At 46.1% G+C, this 23,606-nt stretch overlaps 2 protein-coding genes across 5 annotated transcripts in view; one reads left to right on the top strand and one right to left on the bottom strand.

Annotated features, from left to right (window-relative positions):
* The first annotated feature begins 94 nt into the window (after window positions 1-94).
* LOC133414332 (xylosyltransferase 1-like) lies at window positions 95-19,665 on the top strand. 2 transcript variants are annotated; one of them, XM_061699605.1, is made up of 11 exons: window positions 95-345; window positions 5,437-5,914; window positions 7,796-7,971; window positions 8,058-8,260; window positions 9,718-9,798; window positions 9,870-10,086; window positions 10,497-10,673; window positions 12,195-12,463; window positions 13,561-13,756; window positions 14,587-14,932; window positions 17,659-19,665. In XM_061699605.1, the coding sequence occupies exons 1-11, from the start codon at window positions 112-114 to the stop codon at window positions 17,979-17,981; spliced, it is 2,700 nt and encodes an 899-aa protein (XP_061555589.1). In that variant the 5' UTR covers window positions 95-111; the 3' UTR covers window positions 17,982-19,665. The 2 variants fall into 2 exon arrangements, with proteins under 2 accessions (XP_061555589.1, XP_061555590.1); XM_061699606.1 differs by lacking the exon at window positions 95-345 and adding an exon at window positions 503-552 and having other exon boundaries at window positions 17,659-19,664.
* kat8 (K(lysine) acetyltransferase 8) overlaps window positions 19,659-23,606 on the bottom strand; it is a 5,898-nt gene continuing 1,950 nt past the window's right edge. For 2 of the 3 annotated variants that reach the window (XM_061699607.1, XM_061699609.1), the window contains exons 4-11: window positions 22,842-22,895; window positions 22,597-22,761; window positions 21,545-21,634; window positions 21,312-21,452; window positions 20,883-20,976; window positions 20,648-20,798; window positions 20,100-20,254; window positions 19,855-20,013 (exon numbers count right to left, since the gene is read on the bottom strand). In XM_061699607.1, the coding sequence (XP_061555591.1) occupies window positions 19,949-20,013; window positions 20,100-20,254; window positions 20,648-20,798; window positions 20,883-20,976; window positions 21,312-21,452; window positions 21,545-21,634; window positions 22,597-22,761; window positions 22,842-22,895 (915 nt within the window). In that variant the 3' untranslated portion in view covers window positions 19,855-19,948. Of the gene's footprint in view, window positions 19,742-19,854; window positions 20,014-20,099; window positions 20,255-20,647; window positions 20,799-20,882; window positions 20,977-21,311; window positions 21,453-21,544; window positions 21,635-22,596; window positions 22,762-22,841; window positions 22,896-23,606 lie in introns of those variants that run through there. The other variant, XM_061699608.1, reaches the window with a different exon arrangement.

The raw sequence follows: 23,606 nt of genomic DNA, 5'->3' as shown, positions 1-23,606 counted from the left end.
CCGCGCGCCCGCGCGTGCCCGTGCCCCGCCCCCCTCCCCTCGCCTGCCAAAATCCCTCCGCCGCCGCCGCAGCAGCAGCAGCCGCTCTCGGACGGCGTCGAGGCGGCGACCATGAACGCTCGCGCGTGTCCCCGCGGGCCGGCGCTCCGCTCCCGGTCGGCGGCGGTGGCCGCCGCGCTGGCCGTGCTGCTCGTCCAGACTCTGCTGGTGTGGAACTTCAGCAGCCTGGACGGGTCGTCCGGCGAGAAGCGAGCCGACGGGCAGCCGCCCAGGAGCGGCTTACGAAGGAGGAGCGAGCCGCCGCTGGAGCTCGGAAACGCGGCCGGGAGACACAAGCTCCGAGCCGTGAGTCCGCTCTTTGTCCGCGCGGATGGTCGCCTGTGCGCGCGGGCGAGGACGCGTGTCGGCGTCGTGCGTCATTTTGCAGCTGCGGCTAGCGGGCGGAAGTCCGCTAGCAAAAGAGGCCATTGAACGTGGCATCGCGCTGACCGAGAGCCCGCTCGGCTGCTGGAAATGTTTCACGAACAAGCGACAGCGGGCCGAAGTGCGGACGTAAGAGTTTCACATGAAGGCCGATTGGCAGGAGGAGACAAACGTTCCCCGGAAACATTTTCGTGCTTGCGATCCGCAGTGACGTTAGCGCTCAAAACGGAGGTCGACGCGTTCGTCGAGCGAGTTCGCTGAGGCGTTTTGTGCCGACTGCAGATGACTGAAATATTTTGAAAACTCGGTGTCAAATTCGTTATTATTTTCTGACAACCGGCTAAATAAGTCAATCTAGAGGCAATCTAACATAGCATCACATTGATAGAGAGCCTGATGTAAAATGAAACAAATACAAAATACATAACAATAACCCTAATAACAGGCTGAAATATGAATGTAAGATTTCCAAATCAATGACGATTGGAAGCACTGGACTGACATTTACTAGTAATAATTTCCTAATTTCCTTCGTACAATGTATAGGCCTGTTTCTGAAAAAAAACCCCAAAACAAATCGAAACTATTCCATTCATCAAGGGAGTTTGGTGAGGTGGTTTTTTTTTGGGGGGGAAACAGGAAGTCAAATTCATGATCATGCAAAGTGAAAAAAGTATTGGCCCCCTTCTCCAATTCTGAAATTTCTGCGAAGTTTCCCCACTTGAATGTTTACGATCATCAGACAAATATAACCCAACATCATACACATATACATAATATGTAGTGTAATATAGAAATTTGTAAATATGCATATGATATATATATATATATATATATATATATATATATATATATACAAAGTCATATGTAATAGATATTACATATGTAATATCGAAAACACAAAGTATGTACCTCCTGTATACTATAATAGAACGTCTATTAATAACAATATAAGTGCACAGTGGCTTTTGGAACGCCCTGTAATTATGACAGCAGGCTAAATAATAACTCAATGCTGCGATAATAACACACGTCTTGATTTTTCACCCCGGCCTGTGCAACAAGTCACTTGTCTTTGTGGGTGTACTGTGTTGTGTCCACAAAACCTTCCGAACCTTTTTCCATTTTGACTTTGCTCGAAATCTCACAGCACGCCAAATGTCGCAGGAAAAGCGGACACACAGTTGAATTGCCGTCTCGTAGAAAAGCATTTCATTGTTTTGCTAGCCATTGCAGTGTGTGTATATATATATATATATATATATATATATATATATATATGTCAATGAATTACATGTAGTTCATTGGGTGCCTCGAGATCACTTCGTTCGCGGAGTTTTCCGAGACAAATGTTTTTGAATGGCCGATATTAGCGCTGTACTGATGAGATCGCAGACGAGTCGGACAAATGGAATCGTGTATTGGACCGTGGGTCAGAAGTCACGAATAGAATCGTTACAGCCCGAGTTACAACCGTTTATTTCAATGGGAGGGGCGATTTGAGATGCGGACGCAGCCAGGGAACGAATCCAACTCGTAACTCAAGGCACCGCCGTAAAGGCAGTAAGTAAGTAGGAATTGAAGTATTTCCCGCAGCGGTTGGGGGTCTCGGGTGAACTGTGTCGTCGCCCTCGACTGGAGTGAGTTAATTGTTTTGCGATGTGAGGAATCGGCGGGCAGGGACGGACGGGATCCATTTTTTCCATCCTTTCATTACACTTCAGCCCGTTCCCTGTCATCTTTCCTCCGTGCGTGCGTGCGCGATGTGACTTGTCAAAGCGTGGCGAGCTCGACGTGGCGGCTGTTTGATGTTTGAGGTGAGGAGATGACAAGGACGTCCCGATGACACACGATAGCGGTAACTTAAACAAAGTCGGCAATCTCCCGTGATGCTTTTTGCAACCCAGTCAGCCATGGAATAGACACCCGTTTGTCGTAAAACCGTCCAAAATGTCTGTCCGGCTTAATGGTGGAACCCGTGCTTCGTACTTCTGCCTCACAGTCGAGAGGTTCTGGGCTTGATTGGCTTTTTCCTTCCACATTCCAACATGTTCGCATGTTAGCTTCATTGAAGACCAAGAAGTTGGGCATTGTGTGAACATTGTTTGTCCCTCTATTCCCCGACATTGACTGGCGACCAGTCAGTTGTTTGTGTATATGAGCCCTGAGATGGAACGGCGACGAGTCTTCTTCTTTTTTTTGTCGGCATGTTCCCTGACATTGATCGGAGACCAGCCCAGCGTTTACACGATGCGGACAAGCGCTTTACAAAGTGGATGGACTTTGAATCAAATGTCACTTTTGACCTCTGTCCTGAAGGTGGCGCCATAAGGAATCCTCATTCCCAGATGAAGAACACATTTGGGACAGGTGATGTTACGAAAGGCCACTTAAAGGGGATTGTGATGTCATGCGAGGTCACGCCAAGGCCATCGTGAGATCACTGGAATGCGCTCGTGCACGTGATGAAGCACGCCGACACGCAAGCTGCTTGCCGGTCGCCCCGGCGACGCCGCTCCGCCCGAGCCCGGCGCTCACCTACGAGGGCCAATTCTTCTTCGCTGGCCTTTGTGTTGCGCTCTCGGTAGCCACCCCGCCTCCCGCCTACCGACCTGTCACCGGGCGCATTTAAGTGTCGTGTTGCTACGGAAACAGGACTCCACCGCACTGACGCTGCCAGGACAAGTTTACGCAAAATATCCACGACTTACAAAAAAGAACAACTTTCGGAAATGACAGTGTTCTTGTGAGACCGGCGCATTGTTTGCTGTAGGTGACTGGCGAGCAGTCCGTTATTCCTCCATATGTGCTGACCCTGCTTGGACAAGTTATAATATATTATATTTGTTTGACCTCCTAAAGAGCCGACCCGTCGGTCCATTTAAAAAAACCAAAAAACAAACAAATAAATCGTTTGCGCAGCTCTGGTTTAGACAATAAAACCCAGATGGACAGAAAGTGATCCGAAAGCTTAATGGAAGCTTTCCCACTGGCCAGATGAGCCGGGATTACAGCAGCTTTATAATCTATTGGTTTGGTCATAATGCCGCTTTCTGCGTTCATGTTTTCATCACGCAGAGCTGAGCTGCTAATAGAGGCGCTAATGTCACTGTTCGCTCACCTCGGGATGGAAATGCTCAAATTCAATATTTCCTTTGCGTCGACTTCTAAGACGGCTCGTTCGTGTGATGATTGGTCCGTCTAAATCCGATTAGAGCCTTTAAATGCCCCCGGAAAGCGCCGATCCAGTGCAATCTCCTTATCTGACGCTGTTAATGCGGTTTTATTGACGGTGGGTAGCGGAGGGGGACGGAACCATTGGAGAGTTTCCATCAGCGGTGAGCAGAGTACGGCGCGCGGGTCACGTCCTTCCATCGGGCCCACCGAACATTTGCATAATATTTCTTGCAACTCGTTTATTGCAATTTATTGGGAAATGATCAAATTGAAAAACAGTAAGCAACAAAATCATTTGAATTTTTTTACATGTCCATTGAACATTGTTTTTGTACAATGAAATAATTGGTTGATTAATTTAAATGTAATTCATTTTCAAATAATTGAAACATCAGCATAACTTATTTTATTGTCATCAATTAGACTATTTCACCTATACATTTGAACTCTTTTATTTCTTTATTTTGTCACGTATGAATGAGATGGCCCATTTGTTCATTTTAAAAATGAAACGTGGCCCTTGAGCGCACAGGTTTTCCCAGTCCTGCGGTACTGTGTGCGCGTGTGCGTAAAGGCGGGAGTGTGGCGGCGTCTACGTGGCTGTAAACGTTTTTTTTTTTTTTTTTTTTTCGCCAAACGGTTCAATGTACTCACTGTGCTCACTTAAGGGGCTCTGTGTGCGTTCGTGTGTTAGTGTTGGCCTCCGACCAGCGGGGGCAGCGAGTAACAAACTCAGGACATTTACCTGAGCTCAGCTTGCAACAAGCAACGGGACCGGTTGCCAGCCAAAGTCAGGGCACCAATAGTCAAACGTGTTGTTGTCATGTGGGAGGAAGAAGCCACTTGAGCATGGCGACAAGACGCAAGGCAGATAGGATGAACATAGACACCCGAGTCGTGGTTTAGCGCACTTGCGCCCATGGGCAAAGGTGAAGTTGCCCATCTTTGAGTCCACTTCTGTGACATGCGCACCTCTGGGGTCAAAGGTCATCTGTTATTGTGCAGGACTGTTTATGCCTTACGCACCAAACAGCAGTTCAGAGTACCCGCCCTTTTTGGAGTCCTTGGAGGGGGTGCTGGAGAGCGGCAGGACGCCCGAGGTCGCAGGTCGATGATCGACTTTGCGGTCGCGTCGTCGGACTTGCGGCCGCACGTCTCGGGCACTCGGGTGAAGAGAGGGGCGGAGCCGTCAACCGATCACCCCCCCGGTGGTGAGTCGGCTCCGATGGCGGGGGAAGATGGCGGTCCGACGCGGCGGGCCCAAACGTATTGAGAGGGTCTGCTGGGAACGTCCGGCGGAAGGAGTTTCAACTCCCACCTCGACAGAACTTTGCTCGTGTCCCGGGGGAGGCGGGGGGGCGGCGTGCCTCCATCGCTGTGGCCGTAAGGTGGCCGCTGCCTGTTATATATTATTGTAAATATACAAAGATCAAAAATATGAAAAACATTTGAACGGTTAAACATACAGAGGGTTTTTGATGACACAGTAGTTTTTTTGTCTTGTCGTACCTGTTTAATTTTGAAGCAAATCGAAAATAAAGTATATATATTTTTAGAAAACGTAGAGGGTCACCCTTGAAAAAGTTTGACCAATGAATTGTGTCAAATAAACAAACATAAGGAGGGTAATTGAAGTTGAAATATAAAGAAATGAAAATAAAAGTTGAGAAAACATCATAAAACGTTATTTATAATAAATTGGTAAAATGCGTTTTAGTTACTCCATTTTTATTTCTATTGTATCATTTCATCTAAAAACATAGTAAAGGATAATAGATAGGTGTAGTAGGTTTTTTAGTGTATTGCGCTAATGCTGTTGTCCGTCTCCCCCTTCAGGACCTTTACCGCTCCCACCGACCCAAAGAGAAGCGACGTCCTTCCCCCGACAGCAACAACAACGAGAACTCGGTCCCTAAAGACTTTGACAACGTGGACAGCGGCCACCCGAGAGGGCTGGCGCAGCGCCAGCGGGGGGCGCCGCCGCTCGTCGACGCCGACCGCAAACCGGACAAAGCCCAAAGCACCCTGGGAAAATCAGCCAACCGAGTCGTCGAGCTCCCTGAAGCGGGACGGAGCAGCCGTAACGGAACCCGCGTCCCAGAACGGTCGAAAAAGACGGTGACCTCCCCGTCGCCCGCGTTGCCGACGTCGCCGGCGTCGGCGTCCGAGTGCGAGATCGGCGGCAAGGAGGTCATCTCGGCGCTGTCCCGGGCCAAAAGTCGAGAGTGTCGTCAGCGAATGGCCGACGTCTACTGCCGACACAAGAAGGACCTGCTCATGCCGCACAAACTTCCTCGATACTGCCCCCTGCAGGGTGAGAGCAAGCGCACACGCGTGTAGCTTAGGGTCAGGGGTTAGGGTTCCGGTTAGTTACTGTTAATCGGGCACTCTTACCAGTCCGTTATTTGTCTATATTTGCCGTGCACTGATTGGCGAGCAGTTCACGTCGACGTAAAGAAAACGTTTCGCTCGGCTGGCGGGTCGCCCGGGCGGGCGTGTCGCCCTCTGAACGGACAAAGTGAGGATGTGAGATCCCCTGGCGTAATTACACCCTCATCGCGCACACAAGCGCTTATTCTGGGATGTGCTGACTAATGACTTCCATGTCGGCCGAGCTTTTTTTGATGGCGGGCCCCACCCCGAGGCCAACCCCCACACACCCTCCCACTCGCAGGCGGCAGGGCGGGACCCTCGGCAGGCTTCGACTTGATGGACAGGCGGTCGGGCCTTTTCAAGTGGTTTGTCGATACAAAGCACTTGGCGGTGGCGGTCACGCCCTCCCTATGGCCCGCCGCCCTGTAGTTAGCGGTCATCGTACCTCAAGCTCCGTGCACGCCCTGTCAGCCCACTCACGTAACGTACCGGAACGCAACACGAGACGGAGAACTCGAGGGCCGCAGGGGCAGGGCCGCATTACGTTTTAGTCCGAGGACAGATGCGCCAGCTCATTCATAGATGGATTTTTTAAAAAAAACTTCAAGAAAATCTGTATTTCAATTTAATTAAAGGTGTACTTAAAGTTAGTTGTCAGTTACTTATTTTAATGATAAAAAGGATCATTTTTAAACGGTATTATAGTTTTATTGTGATTAATTAACCAATTGTTCTATTTCATAAATACAAATTGCTAAATATTCATGTAAACTTGTTTATTGTATTTATATTTAAAATGTTGATTATTTACAATAAATGAGCTAACCAGTTGCCTAATGAGATAAGTGAATAGAAATACATTGAAACTGACTAAATACATTTGAATTCACCAATTTTTGGAGAGAAAAAAAACATGAATTAATTAATCAAGCGTTATAGATGAGGTAAAAAAAAAAAGTCTCGTTAAAGTGTATGTATATTTAATTATGAGACACAATCATTTTTTCCATTATTTATAATCAATGTAATCAATTCTAATCAACCAATTGCATATTGTAAAAAATATTGAATGTACAATTCCTTTAAAATTATGTATTGCTTTTTATTATTTATTTATGATAAAAAAAAATTCCAATCAATCCATTCAAATTATTTACTAGGATTAATGAATAGGAAATTAATAGAATTAATATGGTAGCGTTTAATGACCTAATTATTGGGGAAAATGTTAAAATTTGTATGTAAACGATGTAAAATAAATATAATGTAATAGTAATAATTCATTCTCATATTTCTTTTTATTTTAGTAAATTTAATTCTATTAATTAATGAATATTAATTAAAAATCATATATATATATATATATTTCTTTTTTATGTATATCTATAGTAAATGAATATATACATTTTAATAAACCAATTTTAGGGGGAAAAAGTTTAAGTGTACGTGGCATACTTTCCTTTAATAATAAAATAAGTGATTTGAATATTCGATTTTTTTTTTATCAATAGTTAATTTAATTATAATCAATCAAGCAGTAATGTAAATTTTTTAAAAATGTTAAATTTATATGGAAGCCAGTCTGTTTGATTTTCTAATATTGTTTCTTTTATTATTTGTTATAAATAAGTCAATCAATTATTTAATGAGCTGAATTCATGTGAAAAAATATTTAAAAGATTTTATTGAGCCAAATTTAGGGGAGAAATGTCAAAATGAGTACATCAAATATTACAGTACAGTATTATGGTTTCCCCACCCCGAGTGCGGACTAACTTTGCAGAAAAGCCGCAAAACCAATGATGACCGACTCCCTCCCCAGGTAAAGCGAGCGTGAACGTCCAATGGGACGAGGAGCGCGCATCCGACTCCGCCCCCGTGTCACCGGTGCGGGTGGCCTTTGTGCTGGTGGTGCATGGGCGTGCCTCGCGCCAGTTCCAGCGGCTCTTCAAGGCCATCTACCACACGGCGCACTTCTACTACATCCACGTCGACCAGGTCTCACACACACACACGCGCGCGCGCGCGCACACACACACACTCAGAGGTGACCAAACTGTCGCCGTGACAACCCTTCCTCTCAGAGGTCCAACTTCCTGCACCGCGAGGTGACGCTGCTGGCCCGCCAGTACGCCAATGTGCGCGTGACGCCGTGGAGGATGGCGACCATCTGGGGCGGCGCCAGCCTGCTGAGCATGTACTTGCGCGCCATGGAGGACCTCCTCAACATGGCCGACTGGTCGTGGGACTTCTTCGTCAACCTCAGCGCCGCCGACTACCCCATCCGGTGAGGCTCGGCGGGACGTTTTGTGATATCTCACACATACGAAGATGTGAGCATAGCAAACCAAAGCACATTTATTTATATAGCGCATTTCATACAGGAAAGGTAACTCAATGGACTTTATATGATTCAAAGCATTTTTTTAATTTAAAAAAAAAAAAAAAAGCTTAAAACAAAGATGAAAATAAAAATACAATACCAACAGTGTACAATGACAGAAAGATCCTTGAAAGGTTTTTAAAAACATTCTCCCTTGCGGCTGACGTCACTTCCGTTGGCAACTTCTTCCATTTGCGTGCAACGGCCAAATGCTGTTTCACCATGTTGCTGTGGATATTGGATATCTTTACCATCAGTGCGAATGTATAAAGACAAGAGTAGAGTGGGTTTAATGAGTAGTTGGGATCATTTATGCAGTTCATATTATTACCATTACACAACAAATTGAGGGGTAATTAGTTTTGAAATCAGAAGACAAGGATAATAGTTTAAGTTACTGTAGAAGAAGGGTTTGGTCACAGAATAATGCAGTATCGCAACATTAGTGTTTATTATTATGACAATTTGAAATGTGGGTCCAGATTGTAGCGAAAACCACAGAGGTGGACGAGCATGATTTGCTTTCGCATCTGGCCCGCGGGCCTTGAGTTTGACACCGATGTTTTTCCACTTTCCACTTTGAATCCTATTTGGCCATTAAAACGTCATCATCCCAATCGAATTTGCGGGCTCATACAACGAAGTCCCCCATGTGCGTCGTCCTGTGAATTGATGCGGTGAAAGCGGAATTGATGTCTGCGTGTGCGCAGGATGCGCGTACGCGAGGAGCGGCCGTGAGGTCATGTTGACTGGCCGCTCGCTCGCTCGCTCTGTGCAGTTACGGTGGGAAAGAAAGGAGGTCATCGGATCGGTCACGCCATTTGCACGTCGATAGACGTTTAGTACTTTGCACTGCGTAACCAGCGCGGGCGTCCGAACCTGGGATCGTAGAACTGCGAGGCGACGTGCTAGCCGCTAGCACACTGTGCGGCTGTAGAAGGCAGAAGTTTGATCAAGCAATGGAAAACATGATAAAAAAAAGGAAACCGACTTTTCCTGTTGTCAATTCTCCAACAGCACACACACGCACACACACACACGCGCACATCTTTGCAGCTAAAATCGATGTCACGTTCACAGCACGATCAATAGCTGCGACGTCAGCGAGCACATCGACACTGAGTCAATGCAACAGTGCGCGCGTGTGTGTGTGTGTGTGTATTAGGACTGGCCAATTAATAATTTTTTTTTTAGACCGATGAGAGCTCATTTGTAATTTCCATTTTTGAAAATACATATTATTATTATTTATTTTTTTGCGGCTTTCATACTTCCCCGAACAGCAGAGAGGAGCTATAGTTGACGGTGTTGCTTGTCGATTCGAAATCGAAATTGATGATGATTCTGCGGTATCCCGGCAGGACCAACGATCAGCTGGTCGCGTTCTTGTCCAAACACCGCCACCTCAACTTCATCAAGTCTCACGGCCGCGACAACGCCCGGTGAGCGCCGCCGCCACCCACGCCCCTCGCGAGGTGACGTCCCTCCTTCATCTGATTGGCTGCGATGTCAGTTTCATCCGCAAGCAGGGTCTGGACCGTCTCTTCCTAGAGTGCGACACGCACATGTGGCGCCTGGGGGACCGCAAGATCCCGGAAGGCATCGCGGTGGACGGCGGTTCCGATTGGTTCCTGCTCAACCGGGCCTTCGTGGAATACGTGGTGCGATCCATGGACGAGCTGGTTGCCGGCTTGAAGCAATTCTACGCCTTCACGCTGCTTCCTGCTGAGGTGAGGCGCGCGTAGCGCAGTGTTTGCTAACCGTCATCGAGACAAAGCACATACGGAAAATAATGTCGATTTCGAACTTTCAAAGTCACTCAGGACTAGTACCCTCTCACCAGACTAGAATCTTCTCTCTGGGCTATAATCTGCTCTTTGGACGCACGGCGTTTCACGTCACATTGACTGGCATTAAGTTTGTGCTCGTTTCGGGTTGTCACATTTTGAAGTTTCGTTTATTGACTTGCACTCGTTTACGAGGCAGAACCGCCGCATCCGATACGGCGGACGCACTGACATATCGCCGCGACGGACCGACCCGTGAGACGAGACGTCTGTGTCTGTACGTCTACGGGTGGCCGGCCGGCCTCCGGGTAGACGCGAATGTTCCCTAAGACGCTGTCCACTGCCCCCTACAGTCGTTCTTCCACACAGTGCTGGAGAACAGCGCCCTCTGCGGGAGCATGGTGGACAACAACCTGAGGCTGACCAACTGGAACCGCAAGCTGGGCTGCAAATGTCAGTACAAGCACATCGTGGATTGGTGCGGATGCTCGCCCAACGACTTCAAGCCCGCCGACTTGCCGCGCTTCCAGGTGACCGCGTCATCCCACTACTCCACGCAATTGTCGTGATGCTTTCGAGTGCTTCGCTTAAAAAAACGGACATACGTGACGAAGGCCTCAGCGTGCAAGGCAGATATATCTTACTGCTTAATGCTGCCCCCCTTGCGTATGGGAAAGGAGAGCCACAGTAAAAGTCAGTAAAACATGAACACGACTGGTGAAATTCTACATTCGGTACAGGTTCCGAGTGTAACCCCCAAAATTGGGCTCAGGAGTTCCTGCCTCCAGGAATGATTTATCAAAACCAATCCCCTGAAGCAGTTTGATTGACTGACATGACATCGGGTAGCCGTGGCCAAACCCAAAACGTCTGCCATTTTGGATGGAAGTCGCCATTTTAGCTTTTTCATTTTTTTTGTTTCCAGGGATCCTTCAACGACAAACTCGTTGGTCCTCGATATTTTGTTCGATCGCTAGCAACTTTGTAGCACATGCGTATTACAGACCGCTGGATGATCGTCAATTCCCAAGAATGATTAGATTTCGTCGTCGCGCGCGAGCAGAACAGGGCAACGAAGTTTGACCACTTAGCCTAAAACAGGAAACTTAAGATATTTTGATGGGCAAATTCAGGCCCTGAAGCCAGTTGGACTTAGCAGCATGACATTTGGAAGACAAGTCTATCATGGGTAAAGTCTAAAAAAGCCACGCCTGAAAAGCCAAAGGAAGTCGGCCTCATTTTACGCTCATTTTGTCCATTTCCATTGGTCCTTCAAAGACAAACTCGTCCGGTTGCTGCCAAATTTGAAGTACTGTATGTAAACTAGACAGGTGGTGCAAAATTGGTGACTGCGAGTGGTCAGAACTTGGCTTGGTGGCAAAGATTGATGACTTTCCATGAAACAGGATTTTTATTGTTAGTTTTTATTATTCTGCTCCCGAAGCCATGTCACCGTAGCAACCTGAAACCTGGTCGACATGAGCGGCCGCGCAAAACCAAGTCTCAAGAAGCCGCGCTTGGAAAGACACGGCTGCCGTTTTGCTTTGAAGTGGCCATTTTTAATGATCATCTTGGGCCTGCGGGGTGTTGTTATTAGAACGTAGAGATTATAGAGCGCCGGATCTATCCCGACAGGAAGTGTTTGTCGTGCGTGGATATTTCTGGGCCTGGAAAAAGGAGCGTTGCGCCGTCCGCGGCGGGAATAACTTTTGACAAATTAGCAGTGCGTCTGAGCCGTGAGGCTCCCGGAAGCAGCTGCTGTATTTTTAGACTTCCAACCCGTCATTATCGCAAGCCCGCGGACAGTCGCGGCCCGCGCCGCCGCTCGCTGTCAGAGCTCGCGTCCTCCCAGAGGTGGGGGACTCCAGTCACGTGATTTGACTCCAGTCGACAAATGGAGGACTCGGCTAAGACTTGGCAAAGACTGCGCTTGACTTTGATTGACTTCAAATCAGTAGGACAGAATAGATTTGTCAAATCATGTCAAAGTAGCACTGTGATGACTTGACTTGCTTTATTTTTTGCTGACTACTTCTTCTTCTTCTCGGCAGCAAGCGTCGCGGCCCACCTTCTTCGCCAGGAAGTTCGAGGCCAGCGTGAGCCAGGAAGTCATCGACCGGCTGGACGCGCAGTTGTTCGGGGCGGCGGCTCCGGGCCTGCCGGGCCTCGGCGCGTACTGGGAGAACGTCTACGAGCGGGAGACGGACGGCCCGGGCGGCCTGACGGACGCCGCGCTCAGCCACTACCACGCCTTCGCTCGCTTTGGCCTGGAGCGCGCCGCTGCCGCGCTGCGGGGGCGCCCCGGGGACGACAGCTGCAGGTACCGGACCGATGTTCACTTTGCAGGGAAATTTGGTTTGTGGCTAAATGATGTTGACAATATGCAGCTGAGTGTACGTCGAATTTTCCCTCAAGGGATGAGTGCATAATCAGTGTCATCAATTAAATGATGCGATTGCGTCATTACATACAACATGACGTAGATTCCATTACAGCGATCCCATATTTAGAATACAGTGATCGTGATGAATCGTGAAAAACCTCAAGAAGTTAGATGCGCTCCCTAATTTGGTTTCCAATTGCCTATTTGAAGCGTTCTAGCCACCGGTCGGCAAACACTTTATACTAAGCACCACCTCAGAAAGTAGTTTTGAAATAGTCCCAAGTGGTTAATCATGGTTAATATTCAAATAGAGTGTTTGTCAAACACACGGTTGAGGTTTTACAGTGCAGTCCAGTCGCTCTTTAAAAGTTGCTCAAAGTACCCAAACATTTGTTTTAAAAGGAGTCAGTTAGTTGCTAGGTGCTTTTTTTTTTTTGGGTGGGGGGCGAGTGAAGTCTGAAAGGCTGCGAAATCAAGCAATAAAAGGGGCCAAGTTGCCAGCAATGACTCGACACTGAAATGTCCCGTGACGTTGAACTCTCCACGGGAGCGCGAAGCAAAGATGACGTTTGTCAACTTAAGTTCGGATTCGTGCACAATCAACCTTCAGTGTGTGCGCGCGCGTGTGTGTGTGTGTGTGTGTGTGTGTGTTGGGCGTCCTCACACGCTACAAGGAGCTCCTTGTTCGTGTTTGGTGAAGACCTGCGGCTCCTGCGTGTGTCTGTGTGTGTGAATAAGGACTTGTCTCTTTCAAACCTGTAAAAATCATTGCATATTTGTTTATTTTTTCATATTTATAAATATGTGTGTTTATTTTTCTTTTGATTCACCGCAAGGGTGTGCGCGTGTGTGTGTGTTAACTAATGACTAATGTCTGTTTCAGAGCTGTAAAAATGAACATTTATCTTAGTCCATCGCTCCAAGTGTGAGCGTGAGTTTGCGTTCGTGTGTGTGTGTTAAATAAAAATGTGTCTGTGTCAATGCTGTGAAATGTTTTCATATTTATTTGAGTTCCTGTTTGTGTGTGTGTTCAGGTACGAGGCGGCTGGTCACCCGCTGTCTGTGCACATGTACTTCCTGTCAGACCAGTTCCAGGGTTACTTGGTGCGCCACACGGCAGTGAACCAAGCCTCCGACCAGTCGGAGACTCTGGAGACCTGGGTGACCCCCCGGGACCACTTTACCCTGGCCAGCCCCCCGCACCCCAACAATAGGCTGCTGCACATACAGGTCACGCACACGCACACACACACAAACATTAACTGTGTAAATACCGTCACCCTTTCTCAGGACAAATTGTGTGTTTGTTTACATTTCGTTCTGGCGTCTTTTTTGGGGGCTCAAAGGAGACCCTGCTCGTAAACTCCCGCACATTTGCAATTCGCAAATTTGCCTGGGCCAATCGAAAAATAATATACCGAGACGACACGATGAGAGACTGGTTTGCACATCTGCCTCGCGGTTCTGAGGACCGGGGTTCGATCCCCGGCCCCGCCTGTGTGGAGTTTGCATGTTCTCCCCGTGCCTGCGTGGCTTTTTTCCGGGCGCTCCGGTTTCCTCCAGCATCCCCAAAACATGCACGCTAGGTTAATTGAAGACTCTAAATTGCCCGTAGGTGTGAATGTGTGCGTGAATGGTTGTTTGTTTCTATGTGCCCTGCGATTGGCTGGCGACCGGTTCAGGGTGTACCCCCGCCTCCCGCCATCTTGTAGCATCTATACAAAAAAAAACTATTCGTGGCACGGTTCGGTCCCGACTGTACTACTTTTGTGAGTTCCTGGGACTGTTGGGGGTGTGGCCCGAACCATTGAAGATATCTGATTGGAGCCTTTCAAATCCAGGAACTGCAAGTACTCAGAACTAAAAGTGCAATCATACATTTTGTGTGGTGCTTCTTCTCATTTAGTTCAGGGTGAGCCGGAGTCGATCCGAGCTGATCTTGGGTGAGAGGCGAGTTGCTCCCCGAACCGGTCGCCGGCCAATCGCAGACTTCTGCCGCTCCTGTCATAGCGCCCGCGCGTGCTAATGTCGTCCTGTGTTTCTGTTCGGCGTGCATCCAGGTGGGAGCGGCGTGGGACGCCAAGGAGCGCGTGTTCAGCGTGCGCGGGGGCCCGCTGGGTCCCGAGGACGAGCCGGCGGCTGCGCAGCGGTGGAGCCGCGGGGGTCCGGCGGCGGGCAACCTGACGGCCACGGTGGTGTGGATCGACCCCACCAACGTGATCGCCGCCACCTACGACATCCACGTGGACGCCGCCGCCGACGTCACCCACTACCGCCCCCCGCTGACCGGCCCACTCCGGCCCGGCGTCTGGACCCTGAGGGTCCTCAACCGGTGGAGTCTGCTGGGACAGACCAGCTTCGCCGTGGCCCCGCTGCTGTTCCGCCGACAGCGGCCCATCACGCGAGGTCAGAACCACAACCGACACAAAAAAAAAAAAAATGAGACCAAGATGAATTATTTCAAAATCTTTTCCAATATTAATGTTGCCTCAAACCTGTACAAAATACACTGAAATAATGTGGTTGCACAAGTGCGCACACCCTCTTCGAACCAGGCATGTGGCTGGGTTCTCAATCAACTGATCTCATTAAAACTCATTTTAAACGGGATTCACCATTTAAAGCGCCTCCGATGAATCCCGAATAATGTTCGGCGATTTATTTTAACTCCCCCTCTGGAAAAGGGTTTATTTTTTGATTGTGTTGTACAGGTTATAGGTCACATTAACGGTGGGAAAAAAATGTTTTGATTGCACAAAAATTTGAACAGGCGTATGTGGACTTTGCAGAACCACATTATATACAGTAATCCCTCACAATATAATGATTCACTTATTGGCGATAGAGTGCATTGCAGATTCTTTTAATAGGTTAAGTCACTCACCTGCGCATCTCTGATCGGTCAGCTTGATAGACTAATTGATTTTAACGTGGCAGCAATAACTGACAGTAGGTCAAATGGGAGCAGAAAAAAAAAAAAGAAACCTCAACTCATACATTTGGTAAGTTTCCATATTTCTTCAGGATACAAAGAACATGAGCGGAAAGGCACGGCATACAAGCCACAGTCAGAGTTTTATGAAATCGATTCACAAATACCAACCTTAGCCGATGAATAGCGGAGGCGCACACTCGTAACAATGTCAACAGGAACAGATGCAAGTAAAGAGCAATGTTTAGCTTGATTTTCTACAACTACACTGCCGTGGTTAAAAACATCACCACAATGAATTCTGGACTCCCATAATTTAGCTCGCGACATTGCCGAAGACCATCAGCGTGAGGGGCGGTGCCAAATGCTTACGGTGGGAAATCGCCTGTCCGCACCGTGTCTGCGCGGGCTGTTGTTCAAGCTGGGTACACCCGTCTGTAATAGCATTCTGCATGTGCTTGTCTAGAGTTTGTGGATGGTGACCTCAAGGAGACAATAAAATACCGGCACCTCTTGGCAATGAATTGCATATATGAAATTTATAAATGTATATAATCATTTGGTAGATAATTGATCACTGCTGGTTTTCCGGAAGGTAAAACGAGGTTTTACTGTCAAATAGGGCTGCACAATTCATCCAATTTCAATCTTGATCGCGATTTTGGCGGCCATGATGAAGTGATTGCCTGGAAAATAAAAAGTAATGTTACTTTCTCTGTTTTTTAAAGATGTGTATTTTTGCTTAAAAAAAATCCTTTATGCTGCTTGCTCAGTTACTTTCTTTAAACCGCTCGACTGAAATAAAATAATTACATTTTTTTTAAGTAAGTGATTTTTAGAAGTGGTAATGTCAACACAGTAAAAAAAAAAAAAAAAAAGGAATAAATAAAAAGTCGTGTGTGTGGACATGAATTGAAAGCCATCTATCGTGATGCGTTCATGCTCCAGCCCGAGACGTAGTTCGGTTTTCACAACCAGAACTCGATGGTCCCGACACGCTCGAACAGGTTCAGCAGCTGCTACCGTTTTATTTTTGGCAAGCGGGCGTCAAGGTGACCTCGGCACTTCTGAGCCACCAAGGTGCGTTTGATTCCGCCGCCCCGGCAGCCCTCCGAGTTCCAAGCGCTGCTTCTACTTGGACTTCTTTCGGTGCATTTCCACAAGAGAAACGTTTGGACGACAAGTTCTGTGTTCGGCAAAAATCCTCCCAAAGTTCACTCTGGGGTCTCCTCCAAAATGTCCTACTTCCTGAAGTTCCTGCGGCTAAAAACGGCCCGAAGGAAGGTTCTACTTGAGGCGACTAAAGGTTTCAGGTCGCCCGTTATTGGAACTAACGACAAATGGTGGCGGCCCATTGAAGTCCACTTCATTTTATCGTGGTAAAGACAAAAGCGCATAACAATAAAGACATAAACACCTTCATACAAATCGTGTGAGTTGCACAATTTACAAAAGCACCGTCCATTTTCCTGTCTGCTATTGTGTGAATGCAAAATGGCTGCCTCGTCCTAGCACTTCAGCTCACAGATCCCTCTGGTGTATTGCGACAACATAACGAGGCTCTCTCCAGTGGCATTAACGGTAAAGACAGTTTGTCAAAGAACTAAAAAAGGAAGTCTTAAGACACGAACGCCTGTATGTGTTCGGTTTCATGGAAACTTTGGAATTTTCTTTCCGTTCTTCCCACTTTTGATTTTATAAACGAACCTTTGATCAAGTTATTCTTTTTCTTACTCATGACTTTTTAGCTCATGTTTTATGACTTTCTGGGTAATTGTTTTCATCAGTTACTTTTGAAAAAAATACATTCGACTTTGAAAAAAAATATTTTTGAGTTTTCCCCAAAAAGTACATTTGATGATTGGTGTTTCTAATATTTTCTTTTTTCAATCACTACTTTGTTGAACTTTGACTTAGTTTTCTGACTTCAATTTTTTTTATTTCCGCCATTTTTTAAATGACTTTATTCTTATTATTACAATTTCCTTGTACAACGTGTTACTTTTTTGTGATTCACTTTTTTCTTTCCTTTTTTTTTTTGAATACCCCCCAAAAACTGCACTAGCTGATTAGCATTGAATCCATTTTTTTTTTTTTTTTTTTTTTTTTTCCCTCTCTCTCGATAGCTACTAATGCTTTTTTGGTCCTGTTTGACCCGTGACCCCGTGCCGGTCTTGATGGCTTCCTGGTTTATCCCCAGAGGAGGCATCGCGCGTCCACGGAGGTCCGGCCCGGAACTCGTACATGGAGCAGAGCTTCCACGGGCTGAACCCGGTCCTGCGCCTGCCGGTCAGCTTGGGGGCGGTGGAGGAGGCGGAGGCCAACGCCGGCCTGACGGGGGCGCCTCTGCGTCTGTGGCTGGACCGCGTGCTGGCCGGCTTCTGGGCGGCGGCGGACGTCTGCGCCGTCGGCCCCGCCGTCTGTCCTGTGCTGCCGCGCTGCCGCCGGACCGCCTGGAGCTCGTACAGCCCGGACCCCAAGTCCCAAATCGGACCCGCCCGACCCGACGGACGCATCAGGTAGCCAAAGGGCAACTTTCGAGTATTCCATTTTATGACGGGCGAGCCTCCTGTTCGTCTCGTTTTGAGGTCTTTTATTTCGCAAGTCTGCGCGCGCCTTTAGTATGCAATTTGTGGCCTCCGTTCGAACAAGACCGCACAAGACCGAGTTCTTTTCGTCCGGCCCGCCGAGCGTCTACATTATTAAGACTCCGATAATAATTTTGATTTCATTATTTTTTGTTTTTAAGGTCACCCCCACCAAAACTGATTTGTTTTTATTATTGATCGCATTAAATAGAGTTGTTTTTAATATCATAATGTTGTTATATAATTTAATGTCATATGTAATGCTAAATTCCCCAAAAGTTAATTGTATTTATTCTTTTAATTACACTTTTATCTCATTAGTGGTTGATTGTAATGATCATATATAATGAATTCCTAAAATTTTGTTCATTCAGTGGATTTATTCATTTATTTCTGTATCCCATTAAATAATCATTTGATTTAAATATATACTTAACAACTTGGTGTTTATTAATAATGATATGATTTAATCCTAAATAATTTCTAATACAATCTATTCTAAATAATAGAATATAAAACGAAAATGATATAAGATCTCATTATTACAATTTTACATGGAACTTTTTTTTTTTTTTTTTTTAACTCAAAAATGAAAGCACGGCACGGTTAGCACATCTGCCTCACAGTTGTGAGGCCCGGTGTTCAATCCCCGGCCCCGCCCGTGTGGCGTTTGCGTGTTCTCCCGGCGCCCGCGTGGCTTTTCTCCGGGCACTCCGCTTTCCTCCCACATCCCCAAAACGTGCGCGCTCGGTTGATTGACGACTCTAAATTGCCCGTAGGTGCGACTGTGAGCGCGAATGGTTGTCTGTTTGTATGCGCCCTGCGTTTGGCTGGCGACACGGCGGCACGGAAAATGGATGGATGGATAAAAATGGAAGCACGAGTTTTCCCGAGCCCAATTTGGACGCTAGCGGAATGTCGTCGAGTGAAACGGTGTTTTGAAGCGGATTCCGCTGACTTCCTCCTATTGTTTCGCAGGCGGGGATGCCACGGTGTTATTGTCATTGTACATTGTCTATTATATATTACGTGGAACCAACTTGCAGTGTTGGGCCCCCAGGGAGCAGCCGGTGCCCAGGTTGACCCTCGACACAAATACAACAAATATTTATTAATTTCCGTTGGAATTTATTGACCCAAGTATTTATATGTTACGGTGATGATGTTACCATGGCAACAGACGAGCGCAACTTCAAAGACGTGCCTCAAAAGAGACCCTCGTGAGACGGGCGGCTCGTTCGGATAAATGTATTATTTAAAAAACAATGTTGTGAATTCAAGGTGAACACTGTGAGATTTCAAGATGCCTCACATTTGTACGTTCTTATTTAAGCGGAGAATTTAATATAAATTGTTTATTTAAATGTTGCATATTTGTAATGTTTTCAAACATGAACTTTTTCTTTCCTCGCTGCTCTTTGTTGACACTTGTAATTTTGTGCCTTTTGTGTTCCACACGGAAAACGTCACACGGACGCCTTCGAACGACAACTTTGGGAACAATAAACCATTTGACCTTCTTTTTGTCTTTACTTGGAAGAGAAACCTCCCCAATCCTGCTTTTATTGTTGGGGTGTTCGTATTCTATCGTTACGACTCCCCTCCGCTCAGAAGCAGGTGCCGTGAGATGGACCGATTCCACATCCGTTTTGCATGGAACACCGCCGAAGACGGCGCAGGCTGTATCTCGCAGCCCTGGTCAAGCATAAAATGACAAACGGTGACGTGAAAACTTGAATGGAGCATGTTGACAGACAGATGACACGAGTCCACACACACACACACACACACACACACGACAGTTGTTTTGTTTTGTTTTTTTCTTTGGGGGGGGGCTTTATTTTAAGAAAGTAGCAACAGAGTATAGCACATATTTACAAAGGCGGTGGTGTCCTCTTCTTCTCACTTCTTGGACAACTTGGCCTGTTTGTTTTTGGGAGGCGCCCACTTGAGGCACAGCGTGTCCACTGCGGAGAGCACAAACAATGCGGTCACGTACACGGAATTGCGCGCGCGGGACACGAGCGACCCGTCGCGGCGTCGCGCATCTCACCGGTGATGGGCGGCTTCTTGTACTGCGCGCTCTTGAGGTGCTCCTCGACCAGTTTGGGGGTGACGCAGATGACGTGCTGGCCTTTCCAGTACTTGACCATGTTGAGCGACTGCAGCGTGCTGATGATGTCGCTCTGTGTGATGCTCGTCATCTGGCTGACCAATCACAGCGCACGCATGCAAACGACATTGCTCATACGCGTTTCCCTTTTTTGCAGGGGTACCATCGCTTCCAGTTATACTTCATTTGTTTAAAAACTTGTGTAATTTGTATACTTTAAACTTCTTTTAAAACCCTTTCAATAATAATATTCTTTTAGGTAACAGTTATTTTTTTACGTTTTTACATTTTCTTTTTTTAACAACTACTTTTTTTTCACTTATTATTTTGTTGTTGTTTTTTTTTAACGCAACTGAAACATTTCATTCTTTTGAACTCAAATTAAAGCTAAAAATAAAAAACTACACATATATTCTAAATTCCCAGACACCTGTCCAAGCATTTCAACAGGGTGTGTAGACTTCGATAGTCACTGTATGTGTGTGTACCTAAGGTCTTTGATGGAAAGCGTTCCCCTGAAGTCTCTGAGGATCTCCAAAAGAACCCAGGACCAGTAACTCCTGTAGCTCAGCTTGCCGAGGTCAGAGAGCGGCTTCTCCGGCGAACCCACTGCGCTCTCCAGCTTGGACAGCTCGTAACCTGCACACAGACGTCAACGCCGTTAATTAAGAGCGCCTCGTTTTTGTCGGCACCCGAAGCTTCCAGAAGCGAGCGGCGACTCACTGAAGGCGATAAGGAATTTCCCGTAACCGCGACGTTGGTACGGCGGCAGAGTCAGGATGCAGGCAACGTTGTTCCCGTCCGGTGATTCTTTCTCCTGGAAACACGGAAAACGCCGCAACATTTATCACTCCAAAGCCGACCTCGATAGTTGCCAAAATGTCCACTAAAGTTCCCTTTGTGCTGAATCACTACAACGGGTTATTAGTAGTAAAAGCACTGAAGCAAAAAAAAAAAAAAAAAAAAAAAAAGCTTTACTGATAAAATTCAAATAAGTTTTCAAAAGTAAAAGTAGCAAAGCAACGGAGTAAAACAAAGTAAAACAGCACTGAAGTCAAATGTGTGTGTGTGTGTGTGTGTATATATATATATATATATATATATATATATAGATATGTATACACATACATACAGTAAGTATGTCGGTCTTACTTTGGAGAAGTATCCGACGATGTGCGCCCCCTGCTTGTTGACCTCGGTGAGGATGTAGAAGATGAAGGGCTCCACGTCGAAGTAAAGTGTTTTGTGGTCCAGGAACAGTTTGGCCAGCAGACACAAGTTCTGACAGTAGATCTGAAAACATATGCACAACAACACACACACACACACAAACAGGCTGACTACACACTTCCTGTTCCGACACGGCACACTTCCTGCGCACTCACCTTGTGGTCGCGGCCATCCACCTCATAGACGGAGATGTTGCTCCTGCGGTAGATCTCCTTGCCCGAAGGCTGCTTCCACTGGCAGTTGGACTGCGCGCACGCACGGGCACGGACACAAAGCCAGTTGAGATCGTGCCACACACACACACGTCAAGACAAAAAAAAAAAAAAGCATGCGTCTTTTTATACGGTCATGCCTAAAAATATTAGCGCCCCTGGGGTTTCTGACACGACTGTATATATTGTTCAAAAGTTAAAACAATAAACTGTAAAAAAAAAAAAAAAAAAAAAAGGTTGTAGTGTAATCAAGCTAAAAGGTAAATACAAAGTAAAAGGTTTAAAGGTAAAAATAATAACAAACATGAAAAAGTTGGGAAGTAAAAAAACAGGAAAATCAAACAGTAGTAAGGCAAAAAGTAAAATAGGTCAAAAGATGTAAAACAGAGCAAAAAAGGACAGTTAAAAAGTTAAAGTTGAAAAGTAAAAACAAGTATCATAAAAACAAATAAGATAAAAGTGAAAGAGATCAAAAGTTGTCAAGTAAAATCCAGTAAAACATATAAAAGTAAAAATAAATAGTACAGTAAAAATATATGTAGGAAAAAAAGTTGCGAAATCAATAAAAATTAAAGTAATACATTTAACGTAAAACAGGTAAAAAGAAAGTAGAACAAAAAAGTACAAGTCAAATGTAAAAGCAATAAAGTCAGATCAAATAAAAAGCGAAAGTAGGAGAGCAAAAAAAAAAACGTGAAAGTAATAAAGTCAAATAAGGTTCGAAAGGGAATATTAAAATGTTTTAATGTCAAATAAAGTGAAAATCGTAATAGTATATAGCAAGAGAGTTAAAAAAAAAAAGACTAAAAAAGTAGTACAGCAGAAATTGTGTTCGTGCTTGTTGAATATAATGATGTTGAATATTTGTTCAGGCACGTTAGTATTGACCAGGTGGTGGTGATGATGATGATGATGATGATGATGTGAAGAGATGGATATCACGTGTTCTCGAATATTCGTTGCCGATGTTTGGGTGGCGTGTCGGTGCTACTGACCAGGTGGTGCCTGAAGGTGTTCTCGTACTTCATGTACTTGAGGCAGTACTCGCAGATCCAGAGCTTGGGCTGCTTGCCATAATCTTCGGGGAACGGCGAGAAGTACCACGCGTCGATCTCGAAGTTTCCGATCTGGATCTTGTCCACGTATTTCACCTTGGTAATCTGCCGAGGGAGGACGCGGTGGCTGCTCTGAGGATGAGGAGGATGAAGGGGAGCGTGATAAAGATGAAAAGGCCTCCTACCGCTTCATGTTCCTTCTCCAGCGCCGCCGTGGTCGGGTCCATCTCTGCGTACGTCTACAAAAAAGATACAAAACGTTTGCAATACATCGCTGATTCACGCAGCCCGTACGATGACGCTCAAGTGATGGGACATTGCCGAAGTGATCGTTTGGAAATGTAAACACAGATTTATAGAAATCGATGACTGTCGTTGATATGGATGTTGCAATGCCCATTGTGCTTTCATCCCTTTTGATTTGACTTCAAGTGTTGCGGATTGATATTTCGTTTAGTTTCAAACCTCGTTAAATCATCGTTGATTGCAATTGTGAGAAACCATCAACGCGGCCTGTGTCAAACCGGTCGCCCTTTGCATTGATCAGTAGCCGGTAAGTAGCTCTGTTTCAAAAAGGTTGGTGACACCATACATATAAATACCTCGCGAGCTTCCTGAACACTTGCGACTTCCAACGCGGCGGCATTTCTCTCGCTCGTCATCGGCATGACAAGCCGAGATGCACTTCCCTATTTGTTTCGTCTACTTAAAAGCTGTGCTGATCTCAAATCCAAAGCGATGCAACGCCACCATCTACAGGGACCTGTGAGTCATTACAGTTATGTAGAAGCATGAATTTCATAGCCAAACTGGGCAAGACCCTTTTCCACGCATACCCATGGAAAAATGTACGTATATATATATATATATATATATATATGAATTATATGAAATATATATATATATGAATTCTTGTTAATGAATAGAAACGTCCACAAGTTTTCGTGATC

This window comes from Phycodurus eques, chromosome 16 (genome assembly GCF_024500275.1).
Source record: "Phycodurus eques isolate BA_2022a chromosome 16, UOR_Pequ_1.1, whole genome shotgun sequence".
NCBI lineage: Eukaryota > Metazoa > Chordata > Actinopteri > Syngnathiformes > Syngnathidae > Phycodurus > Phycodurus eques.
This window is presented reverse-complemented; position numbering and strand designations above follow the sequence as displayed.